Genomic DNA, 16,382 nt, shown 5'->3' with positions numbered 1-16,382 from the left:
TTTCCACGCCTTATAGTTTAGAGTTTAGTAAAATTAAAGGGATCGTTGAGAAATATTTACCTATTCTCTACAACGATCCTGTCTATGCTCAAATTCTATCTAAGGGTATTAGATCAGTCTCCTGCAGGGCCCCAACTATTGGTGGCATGTTGTCTCCCAGCCTCTATTCGAGCAGCATTCAACGCCCCAATTGGTTACAGTTTAAAGGATCGTTTCGATGTGGGGGCAATAATTGTCCATGTTGCCCCCACATTTTACGAGGCGATACCATCCTTTCTAGGTCTCTAAATAAGGATTTTAAAGCCATGGCCTTCATTAACTGTAACACTAAATTTGTTATTTACGTGATTACGTGTGAACAATGTCGCATACAGTATGTTGGACGCACAACACGAAGACTGAGAGATAGATTATATGACCACCTCTATCACCATTTTCCATTTATTATAATTGTTTTACATTGAGGACAGGCCAATTATTCGATTGAAACTGTTTTTTGAATAGGGCTGTATGCATATATTGCAGCATTTTTCTCTGCAATGATTATGAATATCAGTATTTTTTATGTTAATTAATATCCTATTAGACATGTTTGTCATTCGTTTGATAATCACACAGCTGATATATTATGTTGGGTGTGTGATCAATCAACAGGGTTTTTGTATCAGCTTCTTACAGTGGTGTGAAAAAGTGTTTGCCCCCTTCCTCATTTCCTGTTCCTTTGCATGTTTGTCACACTTAAGTGTTTCGGAACATCAAACCAATTTAAACAATAGTCAAGGACAACACAAGTAAACACAAAATGCAATTTGTAAATGAAGGTGTTTATTATTAAAGGTGAAAAAAAATCCAAACCATCATGGCCCTGTGTGAAAAAGTGATTGCCCCCCTTGTTAAAGCATACTATAACTGTGGTTGTCCACACCTGAGTTCAATTTCTCTAGCCACACCCAGGCCTGATTATTGCCACACCTGTTCACAATCAAGGCATCACTTAAATAGGAGCTGCTTGACACAGTAAGGTCCACCAGAAGATCCTTAAAAGCTACACATCATGCCGAGACCCAAAGAAATTCAGGAACAATTGAGAAAGAAAGTAATTGAGATCTATCAGTCTGGAAAGGGTTATAAAGCCATTTCCAAAGCTTTGGGAATCCAGCGAACCACAGTGAGAGCCATTATCCACAAATGGTGAAGACATGGAACAGTGGTGAACCTTCCCAGGAGTGGCCGGCCGGCCAAAATTACCCCAAGAGCGCAGCGACGACTCATCCAAGAGGTCACAAAAGACCCCACAACAACGTCCAAGGAACTGCAGGCCTCACTTGCCTCAGTTAAGGTCAGCGTTCATGCCTCCACCATCAGGAAAAGACTGGGCAAAAATGGCCTGCATGGCAGAGTTCCAAGGAGAAAACCACTGCTGAGCAAAAAGAACATCAAAGCTCGTCTCAATTTCTCCACAACACATCTTGATGATCCCCAAGACTTTTGGGACAACATTTTGTGGACCGATGAGACAAAAGTGGAACTCTTTGGAAGGTGTGTGTCCAAGTATATCTGGCGTAGAAGGAACACTGCATTTCATAAAAAGAACATTATACCAACAGTAAAATATGGTGGTGGTAGTGTGATGGTCTGGGGCTGTTTTGCTGCTTCAGGACCTGGAAGACTTGCCGTGATAAAAGGAACTATGAATTCTGCTGTCTACCAAGAGATCCTGAAGGAGAATGTCCGACCATCTGTTCGTGTACTCAAGCTGAAACGAACTTGGGTTCTGCAGCAGGACAATGATCCTAAACACACCAGCAAGTCCACCACCGAATGGCTGAAGAAAAACAAAATGAAGACTTTGGAGTGGCCTAGCCAAAGTCCTGACCTGAATCCTATTGAGATGTTGTGGTATGACCTTAAAAAGGCCGTTCATGCTCGAAAACCCTCTAATGTAACTGAATTAGGACAATTCTGCAAAGATGAGTGGGCCAAAATTCCTCCAGGACGCTGTAAAAGCCTCATTGCACGTTATCGCAAACGCTTGGTTGCAGTTGTTGCTGCTAAGGGTGGCCCAACCAGTTATTAGGTTTAGGGGGCAATCACTTTTTCACACAGGGCCATGATGGTTTGGATTTTTTTTCACCTTTAATAATAAACACCTTCATTTACAAATTGCATTTTGTGTTTACTTGTGTTGTCCTTGATTATTGTTTAAATTGGTTTGATGTTCCGAAACACTTAAGTGTGACAAACATGCAAAGGAACAGGAAATGAGGAAGCGGGCAAACACTTTTTCACACCACTGTATACTTGTCGGTATAGTGATATTCGCATTGAACTTGCCCTTGGTTTTAGAACATTCGATATCGATCGTTCATTTGGTCTATTCCTATATTTATATTTACTTTTATTTTTGATATCTATGCATTGTATCATAGGAGAAGACCTAAGTAGACACATCCAATAATGAGATATTTGCAATCTTTCTATTATGAAACCTTTTTTTGGGATGTGTCATTTTTAGGGAATATTTTTAGGGAATATTTTTTGTGTGTTTTTCTCTGGTGGGTTTGACATTTAATGAGCCCATGTATTGGCATGCACACACATTGAGAGTTTGTTTCTTTCTCTCCTTTTTTTTTTTGTGTTGACTGCCAAAGCGTGTGAAAAAATATATAACATATTTTTTTTACATACAAAATGAAAAATGTTTTTACTTATGTCATTTTTTATTTCTTTAGGTTACACCTATACCTCTTCACCTAAGGATAAGATTTATCATGTCATTCATTTATTACCATTATGTATGCTTTCAACGTGTCAGCTTGATTTTGGTGTTTTAGGGGAAAAAGTATTTTTGCTTTTATCCATTTAAATGTTAATCTTCAGACTTTGGATGTTCACAGGTGTTTCCTTAATTGCTATCTTGTCATACACATATTTTATTCATTTGTCTAATTGCTTGTGTGTATGTATATAGCTCTGTATGTATATTCTGCTCATTAGCTATGACTAAGCACCGCGTTCGGTGTGAAACATGTCAGCGGCCGTGCAGTTAGTCTGTTTACCAGCCTAGATGCTATGATTTTAATTATATTTTTGAAATAAAGTTGAATAATTCGGAGTGCGGCTATCCAGCTACATCTTTTCTACTTCAGTGGCCCATTATTGTTGTTAGTGGGAGAAATAGTGCCCCATCATTGATATCAGTGGGAGGAATAGTGTCCCATCATTGGTGTCGTGGGAGGAATAGTGTCCCATCATTGATGTTGAGGGAGGAAGAGTGCCCCATCATTGGTGTCGGTGGGAGGAAGGGTGCCCCATTGTTGGTGTCAGTGGAAAGAATAGTGCCCTATCATTGGTATAAGTGGGAAGAATTATGCCCCATTGTTGCCTTAAGGGGCTGGATAAAGGCAAGCAAAGGGCTACATTTGGCCCCAGGGTCGCAGTTTGGAGACCACTGATCTAGAATATGATCCCCGAAGTATTAGCCTACTTAATTTGGAACATGAATCATGCTGAATATAACATCTAAATGCTAATAAACTTAATGCTTCTAAAAAAAAACCTGCTGAGGATCCAATCCTGCCCTACTATGCCCAAAAATGTTTAAACATTTGGCTTTAAGTCCACTTTAGGATGTGTGTGTCACCAGCAAAACATAATGTTCTAAAGTAAATCTAAATTCCCTAAAAAATAAATAAATAAATCGAATGCCAAATTGCTATGTGTGTGTGGCCAACGGTAGACCACATGGCAGCTCAGACTCCCTCGTGGTAAGAAAACCACAGCTAGCAGCCGTTACAAGTTTACAGAATACAATTTCACTGATGGGGAATTCCTCCCCGGACTCCTCGGTACAGCTATTAAAAACACGAAAGCTTATCAAGTGACTAATCTTTTCAGCAGCGCATTATTTTTAGCTGTAATTACTGTGAAATGTAAATCAAGGGCCCTGCTGGGTTTTTGTGTTTGGTGCATGTAGTTGCTTTTTGTGCTGATTTCTCATAATGCCTGATATTATATTACCCTCAATTAGTTGGGCAATCACTGTCATTTAAAGGGCCACTGTGGTGACAAATAATGTATTCTGATAACTGAATGCAGACAGTGCACATAAGTATATACGTACTGCATAGAAATTACAGTTAATGCATATAAAATAAATATATATTTATAAATTCCTTGTCTTTTTATTGGCTGTGTGGTTAAGAGCACCTAGTACAAACATTCAATTCACTTTTTGATTAATTTATAAAATGTTTGATTAAAAACATCAAAAGCAGTTAACACGCTTCGGGGGGAGGGAGACCTTCCCTTCTTCAGGGTTTAATTATCAACAAATTTGGACAGAGTTCACCGGAAAGCCTTGATTAAAGTGGTTGTAAAGGTAGAAGATTGTTTACGTGAACTTCCAGCCCGTATTAAAAAAATTAAAGGTCAGCAGCTACAAATACTGCAGCTGCTGACTTTTAATATTAGGACACTTACCTGTCCAGGGATCCTGTGATGTCGGCACTTCTAACCGATTCATCCATCGGCTTCGGGTGCAAACACCGGCATCCTTACTAAGGGAAATGGGAAGTGAAGCCTCGCAGCTTCACTGTCTGATTCCTACTGCGCATGCGCGAGTTGTCCTGCGCTTTCTGAGTGGTCCTGTTTCTTGGGAAGGTAGTAGGGGGGGAGGGGCCAGAAGTTCCACAGATTGCCACAATCAGTTTTTTTTTGTTTGTTTTTTGCTGTCTGTGCCTTCATTAGGGAGATTCACCCTCTCTATGTGTCCTGTTTACCATTATTATTGAAAGCATAGGCATGCCCACAGGGTGTTCCAGGTGTGCCTGGGCACACCCTAATCCCCCTTTTCTGTCCTCAGTCCCTTTCTCTGTCTCAAAAGTTAGACATCAGGGGTCTATTTAAACTGATGATATTTCCCCAAAGCCCCCCAATGGGGCTCCTAAAAAATAATAAAACATTTTTGAAAAAAAAAATACAAAAATGTAATTGTAAAAAAAGTAATAATAAAAAAATAATATAAATAAACTACTCTCACTAAATCTCTGCCCTACTGACACCAACCTCTGCCCTCCTCTGCCCTCCTGACATCGTCCACTGCCCAACTGATATATATATATATATATATACACACACCTGATTATGACTATGATTGAAAGGGAAAGTAAAAGAAAATGCCAAATTGTGGGTTATCCCCAGAAAAGTAATAGAGGGGAAACCTTACAATGGGGACACTAGTCCTGGTGACCTGGGGGTCCCCAAAGAATTCCTTTAATTTGGAGGGATTTCCTCTCACTTCCTGTTTGGCTATGGGACAGGACGTGGCGGGAAATCTCTGCAATGAGACACAGATGGCGAAAAAAATCTGACAGGGGTTATAACCCTCCCTTACTCTAAGGCCGCGTACACACGCGCGGACTGTTCGCCCAACTTTGTCCGTCCAACAGTTTCGGCAAACAGTCCGCTCAAACTTAGCATGGACGGACATGGCCACACACGACGGACGAACAGTTTGCTGAAACCGTGCGCGATGACGTGAACGGCACGTACGACGGGACGAAAAATACGACGTCCTATACACTGCATTATAGCTTTCGGCGTGAAAATCCTTTCTGAGCATGCGCGCAACTTTGTTTGACGAACAAGCCTACACACGGGCGGACTGTTCGCTCAAACAAGGTTTCAGCGGACAGTTTTTCGGAATTTCCGAAAAACCTTGTCCGTCCAACTGTCCGCTGAAACTGTCCGCTGAAAGCCCACACACGAGCGGACTGTCCGCCCAAACACTGTTCAGCGGACAAAGTTGGGCGAACAGTCCGCGCGTGTGTACGCGGCCTAACTCTACTTTAATGCATTCTCTGCATTAAGGCTAAAAGAAAAAAAATCTTCTATGAACAGGATACCCTCCCCCTTCCAGCCCCCATAAATACTTTCCTGAGCCAGATCTCGATCCAGTGCTGAGCAGTGTCTCTCTCTTTCTCCTCACTGGACACAGAGGCAGCTGTCAATCACAGACTGTAAGGAGGTAGTGGAGGCCGAGCCACACCATGTCAATGGACGCACACAGTGCCGTTATAGCAAGAGACTTGCTATGGGGGCACTTGGCAAGGGGCAGGAGCCAGGAGAGCCAGTGAGGAATCTCAGAAGAGGAGGATCGGGGCTGCTCTGTGCAAAATCATTACACAGAGCAGGTAAACATAACATGTTTCTTTTTTTTAATTAATGTTTACAATCAATCACTTTAAGGTTATAATGTTTGTTTAATCATCAGCTTATCCCAGTAAGAACGAGGGCACTAAATGGAACTGGCTTTTTTTTTTTTTTTTTTTTTTTTTTTTATTCAGGTAGATGTCCAGCAAAGACACAGGAAAAGGGTATAAACAATCAGATGATTTTTTTTGAAATAACTATTATTATTATTTTTTTATAGCCCTGCTCTATTGGAATTTAAATTGATGCAACCAGCTCCTTCTTTGGATTACTTCCTGTGTCTTTTATGGATATATTTGATATAGATTAATTTTACATCTCACAACGCATTTGAACTTTATTTTGCTCTCTCGTGTTTTATTAGGGGAGCCCTCTCCTTATTTTTAATAGAAATTAATTAACAGCTCCTGATGTGCTTCAAACTATATATATATATATATATATATATATATATATATATATATATATATATATACATTTATTGCCAACTGAAATGCAGGGTTTTCCCAACAAGGTTTTATTAAATTGGAGGGTAACTATTTGACCTGTGTTCCCCCCTCCCTCATTTCTTATTTTTAGTGTTGCACAGCCAGGAGTCAGAATTGACATGTAGGACAAGTGTTGGAAAACGTTTCCAAATTATCAAAATATTTTAGGAAAGTGAATTTGGAATTTATAGGAAGGGTATCATGATAAAGCTAAAGATTGGATTCACAGGCACTAGTTAAAGCAGATCTTCACCCTCCATTGCCACCTTGGGAGGAAACGTGCCCCTTCACCGGTGCCATTGGGAGTACTTGTGTCCCTTCACTGGTGTCATTGGGAGGAATTGTGTCCCTTCACTGGTATAATTGGGAGGAATTGTGTCCCTTCATTGGTGTCATTGGGAGGAATTGTGTCCCTTCACTGGTGTCATTGGGAGGAATTGTGTCCCTTCATTGGTGTCATTGGGAGGAATTGTGTCCCTTCATTGGTGTCATTGGGAGGAATTGTGTCCCTTCACTGGTGTCATTGGGAGGAATTGTGTCCCTTCATTGGTGTCAGTTGGGGGGGGGGGATTATGCCCCATTGTTGGTATCAATGGATGAAACAGTGCCCCAAGGGCCAGATAAAAGCAAGCAAATGGCTGCATCTGGCCCCCAGGGCCACAGTTTGGAGACCACTGGCCTAGGTGAATGATGTGCACTTTGCCCGCTCTGCCTCCTGGGATATGTATGTCACATATCCCAGAAGGCTTAGTCTTTCATTGAGAAATGAGTAGGGGGCGAAGTCAAGTGGCTGCTGAAGGAACCCAGAAGAGTCGGCAGCTTCCTGCTGATGTCACCGAAGAAGATGGCAGCACAGGCTCAAGGTAAGCAGAAGAGAAAACAATCTTAGCAGGACAGCGCTGGATCCACTGGGCAGGTGAGTACCTTAACTGTGCTGGACTGGCATAAAAGGTTATTGGGGGGTTAACAAAAGAATTGGGGGGGCAGAGGGATGATCCCCTTTAAGGCAACTTTTTTTCTGTTAGTTATTGTTATATTTGTGACATCCCAGTAGACAAAGTTATTTTTGTGTATTTTTAGAATTATAGAACTCAGTTTGGCACGTGCCGCACACGCTGCTGTTCTCACCTCTTTGCCCAGAGGCATCCCACTCCCTAAAGAGGCTGTCAGTCCAATCACTTTGGCTACAAACGCCTTGAGCGTCAAATACTCCTTCAGGACGACTCCTCGGAGAATGACTTTCAGCTCCGGAATGCCAGAACCTCAAAAATGAAACAATAACACGATGTTTGTTAAATCCCGGTGGACGACATAACCATATGCAAATCTGCCAGGTAAGAGAGAGAGACGGAGAATGGGAGAATAAGAAATAGAAGAGAGATATAGGGGGAGAGAGGGAATGTGAGAATGAGAAATAGAAGAGAGATATAGGGGGAGAGAGGGAATGTGAGAATGAGAAATAGAGGAGAGATATAGGGGGAGGGAGGTAATGTGAGAATGAGAAATAAAACAGAAAAGAGATGGGGGGTTGATGTGAGAATGAGAGATAGAAGAGAGATAGGGGGGGGGGGGGGGGGGGTTGAGGGAATGTGAGAATAAGAAATAAAAGAGTAGAGACAAATGGGGGAGAGAGAGGGGGGTAATGTGAAATGAAAAATAGAAGAGAGAAGAGAAGGGTGGGGAGAAAGGGAGAGAGAGAGAGAGAGAGTGTAAATATGAGAAATAGAAAGTGAATAGCGAGATGGGGGAGAGAGAGGGAATGTGAGAATGAGAAACAGAAGAGAAGATAAAGTACAAAAGTGAGATCTCACTTCCAAAATTCCCAACTTTTTTCATGCCCAGCTGGCAATTTTGGGTGTCCCTGTCCACCTTTGTGTGTTTTAGCTCCTCCAATTACATGTGCCATAATATATAATAAACAAAACATTCAGCAGAGATAGTGGGCATTGCATATTTCCCCTGCACCCCTCCTCTACACCATAGCACCTGCTCAGAGTACAGATTCCATTTTTAAAGTGGAAAACCCATTTAATAGCTGTATATCATGGGCAGTATTCATCAGCATGAGTAATATGTGTGTGCTGGCAGCATGGAGGAGGTTACGCGGGGTGATGGGCTGGCACGCAGTGACCACAAGATGGACAGAGCCCCTCTTAGGTGTGGGTGACTCACGTTGGCAGAAGCTGGGTGATGCATGCAGCATCCAAAGCAGCTGACACGGTCTCTTGTTCCCATGACTGCCCACCCCCAGATATCCCATCATAGTGGTATCACGGCTGCGGTTTATTTCCAGTATTGTATATCACCAACACATACATAGTCACATTCACAACTATCCCTGAAACCAAAGGAACTTTCAATCTAGAGTCTCTACCATGGTCATATCAGTCAATCACTAGGAGCAATTAATGAATCTATTTAAACTACCTGTATGCTTTTGTATCATGGGAAGAAACTGTTTTACCTGGAGGAAACATAACGGGGTGTTCTCGGTGTTGCCCTTTAAAATTGAGATTTAATCTGATTATATTTCGTTTTCCCTGGTTCCCCCATAAATATTCTACTGAAACCTAGGAATTAGAAACATGCAGCATCTCTTTTGCAAATCTTTATATCACATTTTTCAAATCAAATTTTTATATCCGTGTATACTGCAAGGCACATGTGCAGAAGCTGCATCATCAGTAGCCATCCAGTGGGTGAAGAAGAGTTTTTCAGGACTAAGGCACAGCAGAAAAATGGTGGGTTACAGAACTAAGAAGCTTTGGCAGAAATGGTGGGTTGCAGAACTAAAAGCTCTTGTAGAAGTGGTGGCTTGTAGGACTAACAAGTGACAGCAGAGATGGCGGTGGTTTGCAGGACTAAGAAGCGGTGCAGAGATAGTGGCTTGCAGGGCTAAGAAGCAGCAGCAGATATGACGACTTGCAAGAGGAGTTTTGCAGGACTAAGATGCAATGGCTTGCAGAACTAAGAAGCTCTGGTAGAAATGGTTGCTTGCACAACTAATGCCGCGTACACATGAGCGGACTGTATGGCGTACTTAGTCCGTCATACAATCTGATGGACAGTCCGTCATACTTTCGACTGAACGGACTTGACCACACACGGATAGCCAAACAGTCCGTCGAAAGCTTGCGCGATGACGTGTACAGCACGTACGACGGGACTAGAAATAGGAAGTCCAATACACAGCAAAACACCCTTCCGCCGTGTAAATCCTTTCTGGGCATGCGCCATTCTTAGTCCGTCGAACTAGCCTACTGACGAGCGGATTGTCCGCTGAAACCAAAGTACGACGGACAGAATTTCGAAAAATCCGAAATACTTAGTACGCCAGACTGCACGCTGAAAAAGTCCGCTGAAGCCCACACATGAGCGGACTGTCCGCTGAAATGTGTTTCGACGGACTAAGTACGCCATACAGATCGCCCGTGTGTACGTGGCATAAGAAGCAGCAAAAGAGATGGTGGCTTGCAGGACTAAGAAGTGGCAGCAGAGATGGTGGCTTGCAGGACTAAGCAGCGAAGGCAGAGATTGTGGCTTGCAGAACCAAGAAGCTGCAACAGGGATGGTGGCATGCAGGACTAAGAAGCGGCAACAGAGATGGTGGCTTGCAGGACTAAGAAATTACAGGAGAGATTGTGGCTTGCAGGTCTAAGCCCACGTACACACGGTCGGAGATTTTGCCAACCAAATCCGTCGGATTTTGCCCGTCGGATTTAGTCCGACGGATTGTGTCCGAAACTGTTGCATACACGCGGTCGGGCCAAGTTTGCGAAAAATCCGATCTTTCAGAACGTGATGACGTAATTTCGTTACGATGGGACTACATTCAGGCTAGTAGCCAATAGCTTTGATGTAGGAATTTGATCTGAGCATGCGTGGCACTTGGTCCGATGAAAATGCTCTACACATGATCGGATTAGGTCCGTCCGGCCCAGTTGGTCGGGAAATATTTCCAACATGTTGGAAAATTGGGTCGGACGGAGATTCGGACGGAATCAGTCCGATGCATACCACACACAGTCGGATTATCTGACAACACGGTCCGATAAGACTCATTCCGACAGATTCTCCGACCGTGTGTACAAGGGCTAAGAAGCCGCAACAGACATGGTGGCTTGTAGGACTAAGAAGTGGCAGCAAAAAAAGTGGCTTGCAGGACTAAGAAGCAGTGGCAGAGTTGGTGGCCTGCAGGACTAAGGACTAAGATGCAATGGCAGAGATGGCAGGTGGCTTGTAGGACTAAGAAGCGGTGGTAGAGATGGTAATGTGTGGGACTAAGAAGCAGCAACAGAGATGGTGGCTTGAAGGGCTAAAAAGTAGCAGCAGATATGGTGGCTTGCAGGACTAAGAAACTACAACAGAGATTGTGGATTGCAGGACTAAGAAACTACAGCAGAGATTGTGGATTGCAGGACTAAGAAGCGGCAACAGACATGGTGGCCTGTAGGACTGAGAAGTGGAAGCAGACATGGTGGCTTGCAGGACTAACAAGCAGTGGCAGAGTTGGCGGCCTGCAGGACTAAGGACTAAGGTGCAATGGCAGAGATGTCGGGTGGCTTGTAGGACTAAAAACTGGCCGCAGAGATGGTGATGTGCAGGATTAAGAAGCGGTGGCAGAGATGTTGGCTTACAAGACTAAGAAACGATGGCAGAGATGGTGTCTTGCAGGACTAAGAAGTGGTGGCAGAGATGGTGATGTGCAGGACTAAGAAGCGGTGGCAGAAATGGTGGCCTGCAGGACTAACAAATGGTGGCAGAGATGCTGGCAGAGATGGTGGCTTGCAGGACTAAGAGACTCTGGTAGAAATGGTGGCTTGCAGAACTAAAAAGCAGAAAGCAACAGAGATGGTGGTTTGCAGGACTAAGAAGTGGTAGCAGAGATGGTGGCTTGCTAGACTGATAAGTGGCAGCAGAGATGATAGCTTGCAGGACAAAGAAGCAACAGCAGAGATTGTGGCTTGCAGGATTAAGAAAAGGTGGTAGAGATGGTGACCTACTGGACTAAGAAGCGACAGCAGAGATAGTTGCTTGCAGGACTAAGAAGCGGTGGCAGAAATATCAGCCTGCTGAACTAAGAAGTGACAGCAGAGATGGTTGCTTGCAGGCAGCAATGGAGATAGTGGTTTGCAGGATTAAGAAACAGTGGTAGAGATGGTGACCTACAGGACTAAGAAGCAACAGCAGAGATAGTTGCTTGCAGAACTAAGATGCGGTGGCAGAAATATCAGCCTGCAGGACTAAGAAGCGACAGCAGAGATGGTGGCTTGCAGGACTAAGAAGCAGCAACAGAGATAGTGGCTTGCAGGACTAAGAAGGGGTGGCAGAGATGGTGACCTACAGGACTATAAAGCAACCATTGAGATGGTGGCTTGTAAGAAGATGGTAGCTTACAGTATTAGGAGCAGCCGCAGAGATGGTAATCTGCAGGACTAAGAAGCAGCAACAGAGATGGTGGCTTGCAGGCCTAAAAAGTGGCAGCAGATATGGTGGCTTGCAGGACTAAAAAACTACAGCAGAGATTGTGGCTTGCATGACTAAGAAGTGGCAACAGACATGGTGGTTTGCAGGACTAAGAAGTGGCAGCAGAGATGGTGGCTTGCGGTACTAAGAAGCAGTGGCAGATTTGGTGCTCTGCAGGACTAAGATGTGATGGCAAAGATGACAGGTGGCTCAAGTCCGCTGGACAATCCACCTGTGTGTAGACTTTTTTTACCCATAAGTCCGTCGGACTAAGATTGGAGTTTTGCACATCAATCTGTCCGCCGGACTCGCATTTCGGCGGACAGTACATGTGTGTGCGCCAGTCTGCCGTACTTTTGAAATGAACGGACTTTTCCCGCCCGGAGAAAAGTCCGCTTATTTTGAGAGCGGCTCCAGGTAGCCTTGACCACCGAAGGAAGCGTCGCTGGCCCCGTCACCTGGTATGGACTTAAAGGGGAATCCCTATGCCAAAAAAACTGCGTGGGGGTCCCCCCCAGGTCCATATCAGACACAGCTCCGGGGGTCTTCTTCCGTCTTCGGGGGTCTTCTCGCCGGACTCCTCCACTATCTTCTGCTAGCTCTTTTACTAGCGGAGGAGCCCGGCTTTCTTCTTCGCTGCCGCCCTCTTCTTCCGACTTCGGGGGTCTTGTCCCCCTCTTCGGTTCTTCTTGCTAGGCCACCGTGCCTTCTTCTAGCTCTTTTACAAGTGGTGGCCCGGTCTTCTGTCAGTGATGTCGCCATCTTCTGTTCTTCTCTTCTTCTCTTCTGGAGATGTTGCCTCGTCGCTGTCTCCAGTCACTATGACAGGACACGCGGCGTGCGGCGACTTATATAGGGACATCACTGGTTGATGTCCCCGCCCATTATGATGTCACAGTCCCAGAGGATGATGGGACTGTGACATCATAATGGGCGGGGACATAAATCGGTGATGTCCCTATATAAGAGGACTAAAAAGTGGTGGCAGAGATGGAGGCTTGCAAGACTAGGAAGCGGTGGCAAAGATGGTGTCTTGCAGGACAGAGAGGTGGTGGCAGAGATGGTGGCTTGCAAGACTAGAAAGCGTTGGCAGAGATGGTGATGTGCAGGAAAAATGCACCGTACACACGGTCGGACAGTCCAACGACAAAATCCGTCTGATTTTTTCCGGCAGATTTTGTCCCAAGCTTGCATACACACGGTCGCATAAGTTGTCGGAAAAACGATCGTTCAGAACGAGGTGACGTATATCACGTATGACGGGACTATAAACGGGCCAGTAGCCAATAGTTTCCATCTCGTAATTTATTCTGAGCATGCGTGGCACTTTGTGTGGCGGATTTGTCTACACACGATCGGAATTTAAACAATCGGATTTTGTGGTTGGAAAATTTTAGATCCAGCTCTCAAACTTTGTGTGTTGGAAATTCCAACAGAAAAAGTCTGCTGGAGCCCACACATGATTGGAATTTCCAACAACACAATCCGATCGCACATTTTCTGACAGAAAGTCTGACTGTGTGTATGGGGCATAAGAAGCGGTGGCAGAGATGGTGGCCTGCAGGACTAAAAGGTGGTGGCAGAGATGGTGGCTTGTAGGACTTAGAAGCGGTGGCCGAGATCGCAGCTTGCAGGATTAAGAAGTAGCAGCAGTGATGGCAGCTTGCAGGATTAAGAAACGGCAGCAGAGATGGTAGAGATGGTAGCCTGGAGGACTAAGTAGGAGGTAAGTGTGATTTGCATACTTACACATTACAGTGGGAGCTCACCAACCACAATGAGAACCATGGATTTCCTTTGAGGGTGTCAGAGAATGCTTTGCAGAAGAACTGGCACATCTGCTAATGCTCAACGGAACCGTAGATTGGCACATACATATTCGCCAACCATGTGACCTATATAAAGCCAGCAGAATGAGCCACTAGTTGCTGGATGATCTTCAGCTCCCCTGTGTGTTCCTGAGTTCCTGTTCCCGGTATTGGATTTCCTGCTACTGACCTGGCTTGCCTTTGACCTGTCTTGTCTCCATTCCTGGCTTTGACCTTCAGCTTGTTCCAGTGACTCTGCTTCTGCCTGCTTAACTCTGACTCCACTGCTGTCTGATTATCAGTGTATGACCCCAGCTTCTCCTGACTCTGCTTGCTGCCTTACCCATGGCTCATATTCTGTGTATGATACTGGCCTGGCTCCTGACTCTGCTCCTGGCTCTCCCTTCCGCCAAGCCTCATCTGGTACCTCTGAGGGATTCCTGCCCAGCAGCGTATCCTCTTCTTCAGCCCCCATCCAGCATACATCTCCTCATCACTTCAGCCTGTCGCAGCTGGTAATCCCTACTTCTTTGAGCATAGGACTACCTGTTAGCACCTTCAGGGGCGCTCTGCTCTCGGCCGCAAGGGAGACCCTCTCATCACTTTGCCTTGGACCAGGTATGGGACAGAGGGACCAGTTCATACCAGAACGCAGTGGTGGAAAGGCACTGCCCTTGCGATCTGCATGCAGGTGTCAATGTAATGTTAATGGCACCCCAAACACAGATCACATATATAGTGTTTGGTGGCACCAAATCACATGAATGAATGAATGAAATACTTGTATAGCACACAATGCGAACTGAATCGCTTCTAGGCGCTGTGGCGAGCTTTGATCATCTGCTAAAAGAGGAAGGTCTTGAGTTTTTTCCTAAAAGCCAGGTGATTTTCTTCCAGGCTGATGTTGATTGGTAGAGAATTCCATAGCCGAGGCCCTTGGACAGCGAATCTCCGATCACCCTTGGATTTATACCGGGCTTTGGGCACGAGGAGGAGGTTTTTGTTGGCTGATCGAAGACTGTGGTTTGGTGTGTAATGATTTATTTTCTCCATTAGGTATTGCAGAGCTTCTCTATGCACGCATTTGTGGGTGAGGCAAAGGGTCTTGAACGTGATCCGATTTTTTACGGTTAGCCAATGTAAGCTCCTCAGTGAAGGAGAGATGGATTCCCAGGTTTTTTTTCCTGTTATCAGCCTTACCGCCGTGTTTTGGATCAGTTGTAATCTCGCAAGTTGATATTGTGGTAATCCTATGTAAAGCGAATTTGCGCGAATTTACCATGTGATTTGGTGTGACGTGCTTTTAAAAGTAGAGCATGAACTACTTTTTTCAGTATTCCGGTGTAATTTGCACCGCACAGGGATGCACTCTGATCCCGGTGTGAACTGGCCCCAAATGTATTTAATAATACTACATCAGTCTGTCTTTAAATTAGTGTAGCCACCCTGCCCTAGGCAGAAATGCATATTTAAATTTAAAGTGGAAGTAAACCCTTCTATCGTTTTCAGTCAAGGAAGCTGCCATCTTGGCCTCTAATGATTCTTCAACTGCCATAATGCTGCACATGTGATCAGTTATGAAACCAGCCATTGGATGGTTTGAAAGTTTGGTTGAGAGCACAACCAATGTGAAAGTTAGCATTTCCGGCATGCTGGGAATGTAAGTGTTTTTTGAAACTGGGTTTACTACCGATTTAAAGCAGCGTAGTTGGATCAACTTAAAGTGGTATTAAACCCCAAAACAAACATTTATTATATTACAGCTTAAGCCGCGTACACACGTAGCGGTATGTCCGACGTATTTAGTCTGGCGGACTTCCCGCCAGACTGTCCGTCGGACTTTCCGAACGGGCTACTTGCCCACACACGGCACTTTTTTAGCGGACTAATACGGCGTACTAAGTCCGCCGTACTATCCGCCCTACTTTTGAAATGAACGGACTCGCCCACACATGCGGAGGAAAGTCCGCTCATTTCGAGCGCGTCTCCAGGTAGGCGGGGCCCGTGAAGGAGACGTCGCTGGCCCCGCCGCCTTGTATGGACTTAAAGGGGAACCCCAACGCCGAAAAAAATCGGCGTGGGGTCCCCCCCAAGTCCACAACAGACCCTTGTCCGAGCACGCTACCCGGCCGGCCAGGAAAGGGGGGCGAGCGAGCGCCCCCCCTCCTGAGCCGTACCAGGCCGTGCCCCCCCCACCCCAAAGCACCTTGTCCCCATGTTGATGAGGACAAGGGCCTCTTCCCGACAACCCTGGCCGTTGGTTGTCGGGGTCTGCGGGCGGGGGGCTTATCGGAATCCGGGAGCCCCCTTTAATAAGGGGGCCCCCGGATACTGGCCCCCCACCCTATGTGAATGAGTATGGGGTACAATGTACCCCTACCCATTCACCTGTAAAATAAAAGTACAA

General features: G+C 45.1%; 1 protein-coding gene across 4 annotated transcripts in view; it reads right to left on the bottom strand.

Moving 5' to 3' along the window:
• The window catches only part of CLCN1 (chloride voltage-gated channel 1), a 238,176-nt gene that overhangs the window by 89,460 nt on the left and 132,334 nt on the right, over window positions 1–16,382 (bottom strand). For all 4 annotated transcript variants that reach the window (XM_077455098.1, XM_077455099.1, XM_077455097.1 and 1 more), the window contains exon 5: window positions 7,830–7,963. In XM_077455098.1, the coding sequence (XP_077311224.1) occupies window positions 7,830–7,963 (134 nt within the window). The remainder of the gene's footprint in view (window positions 1–7,829; window positions 7,964–16,382) is intronic.

This window comes from Lithobates pipiens, unplaced genomic scaffold (genome assembly GCF_037356315.1).
Source record: "Lithobates pipiens isolate NorthernLeopardFrog02 unplaced genomic scaffold, aLitPip1_a1.2 Scaffold_25, whole genome shotgun sequence".
NCBI lineage: Eukaryota > Metazoa > Chordata > Amphibia > Anura > Ranidae > Lithobates > Lithobates pipiens.
This window is presented reverse-complemented; position numbering and strand designations above follow the sequence as displayed.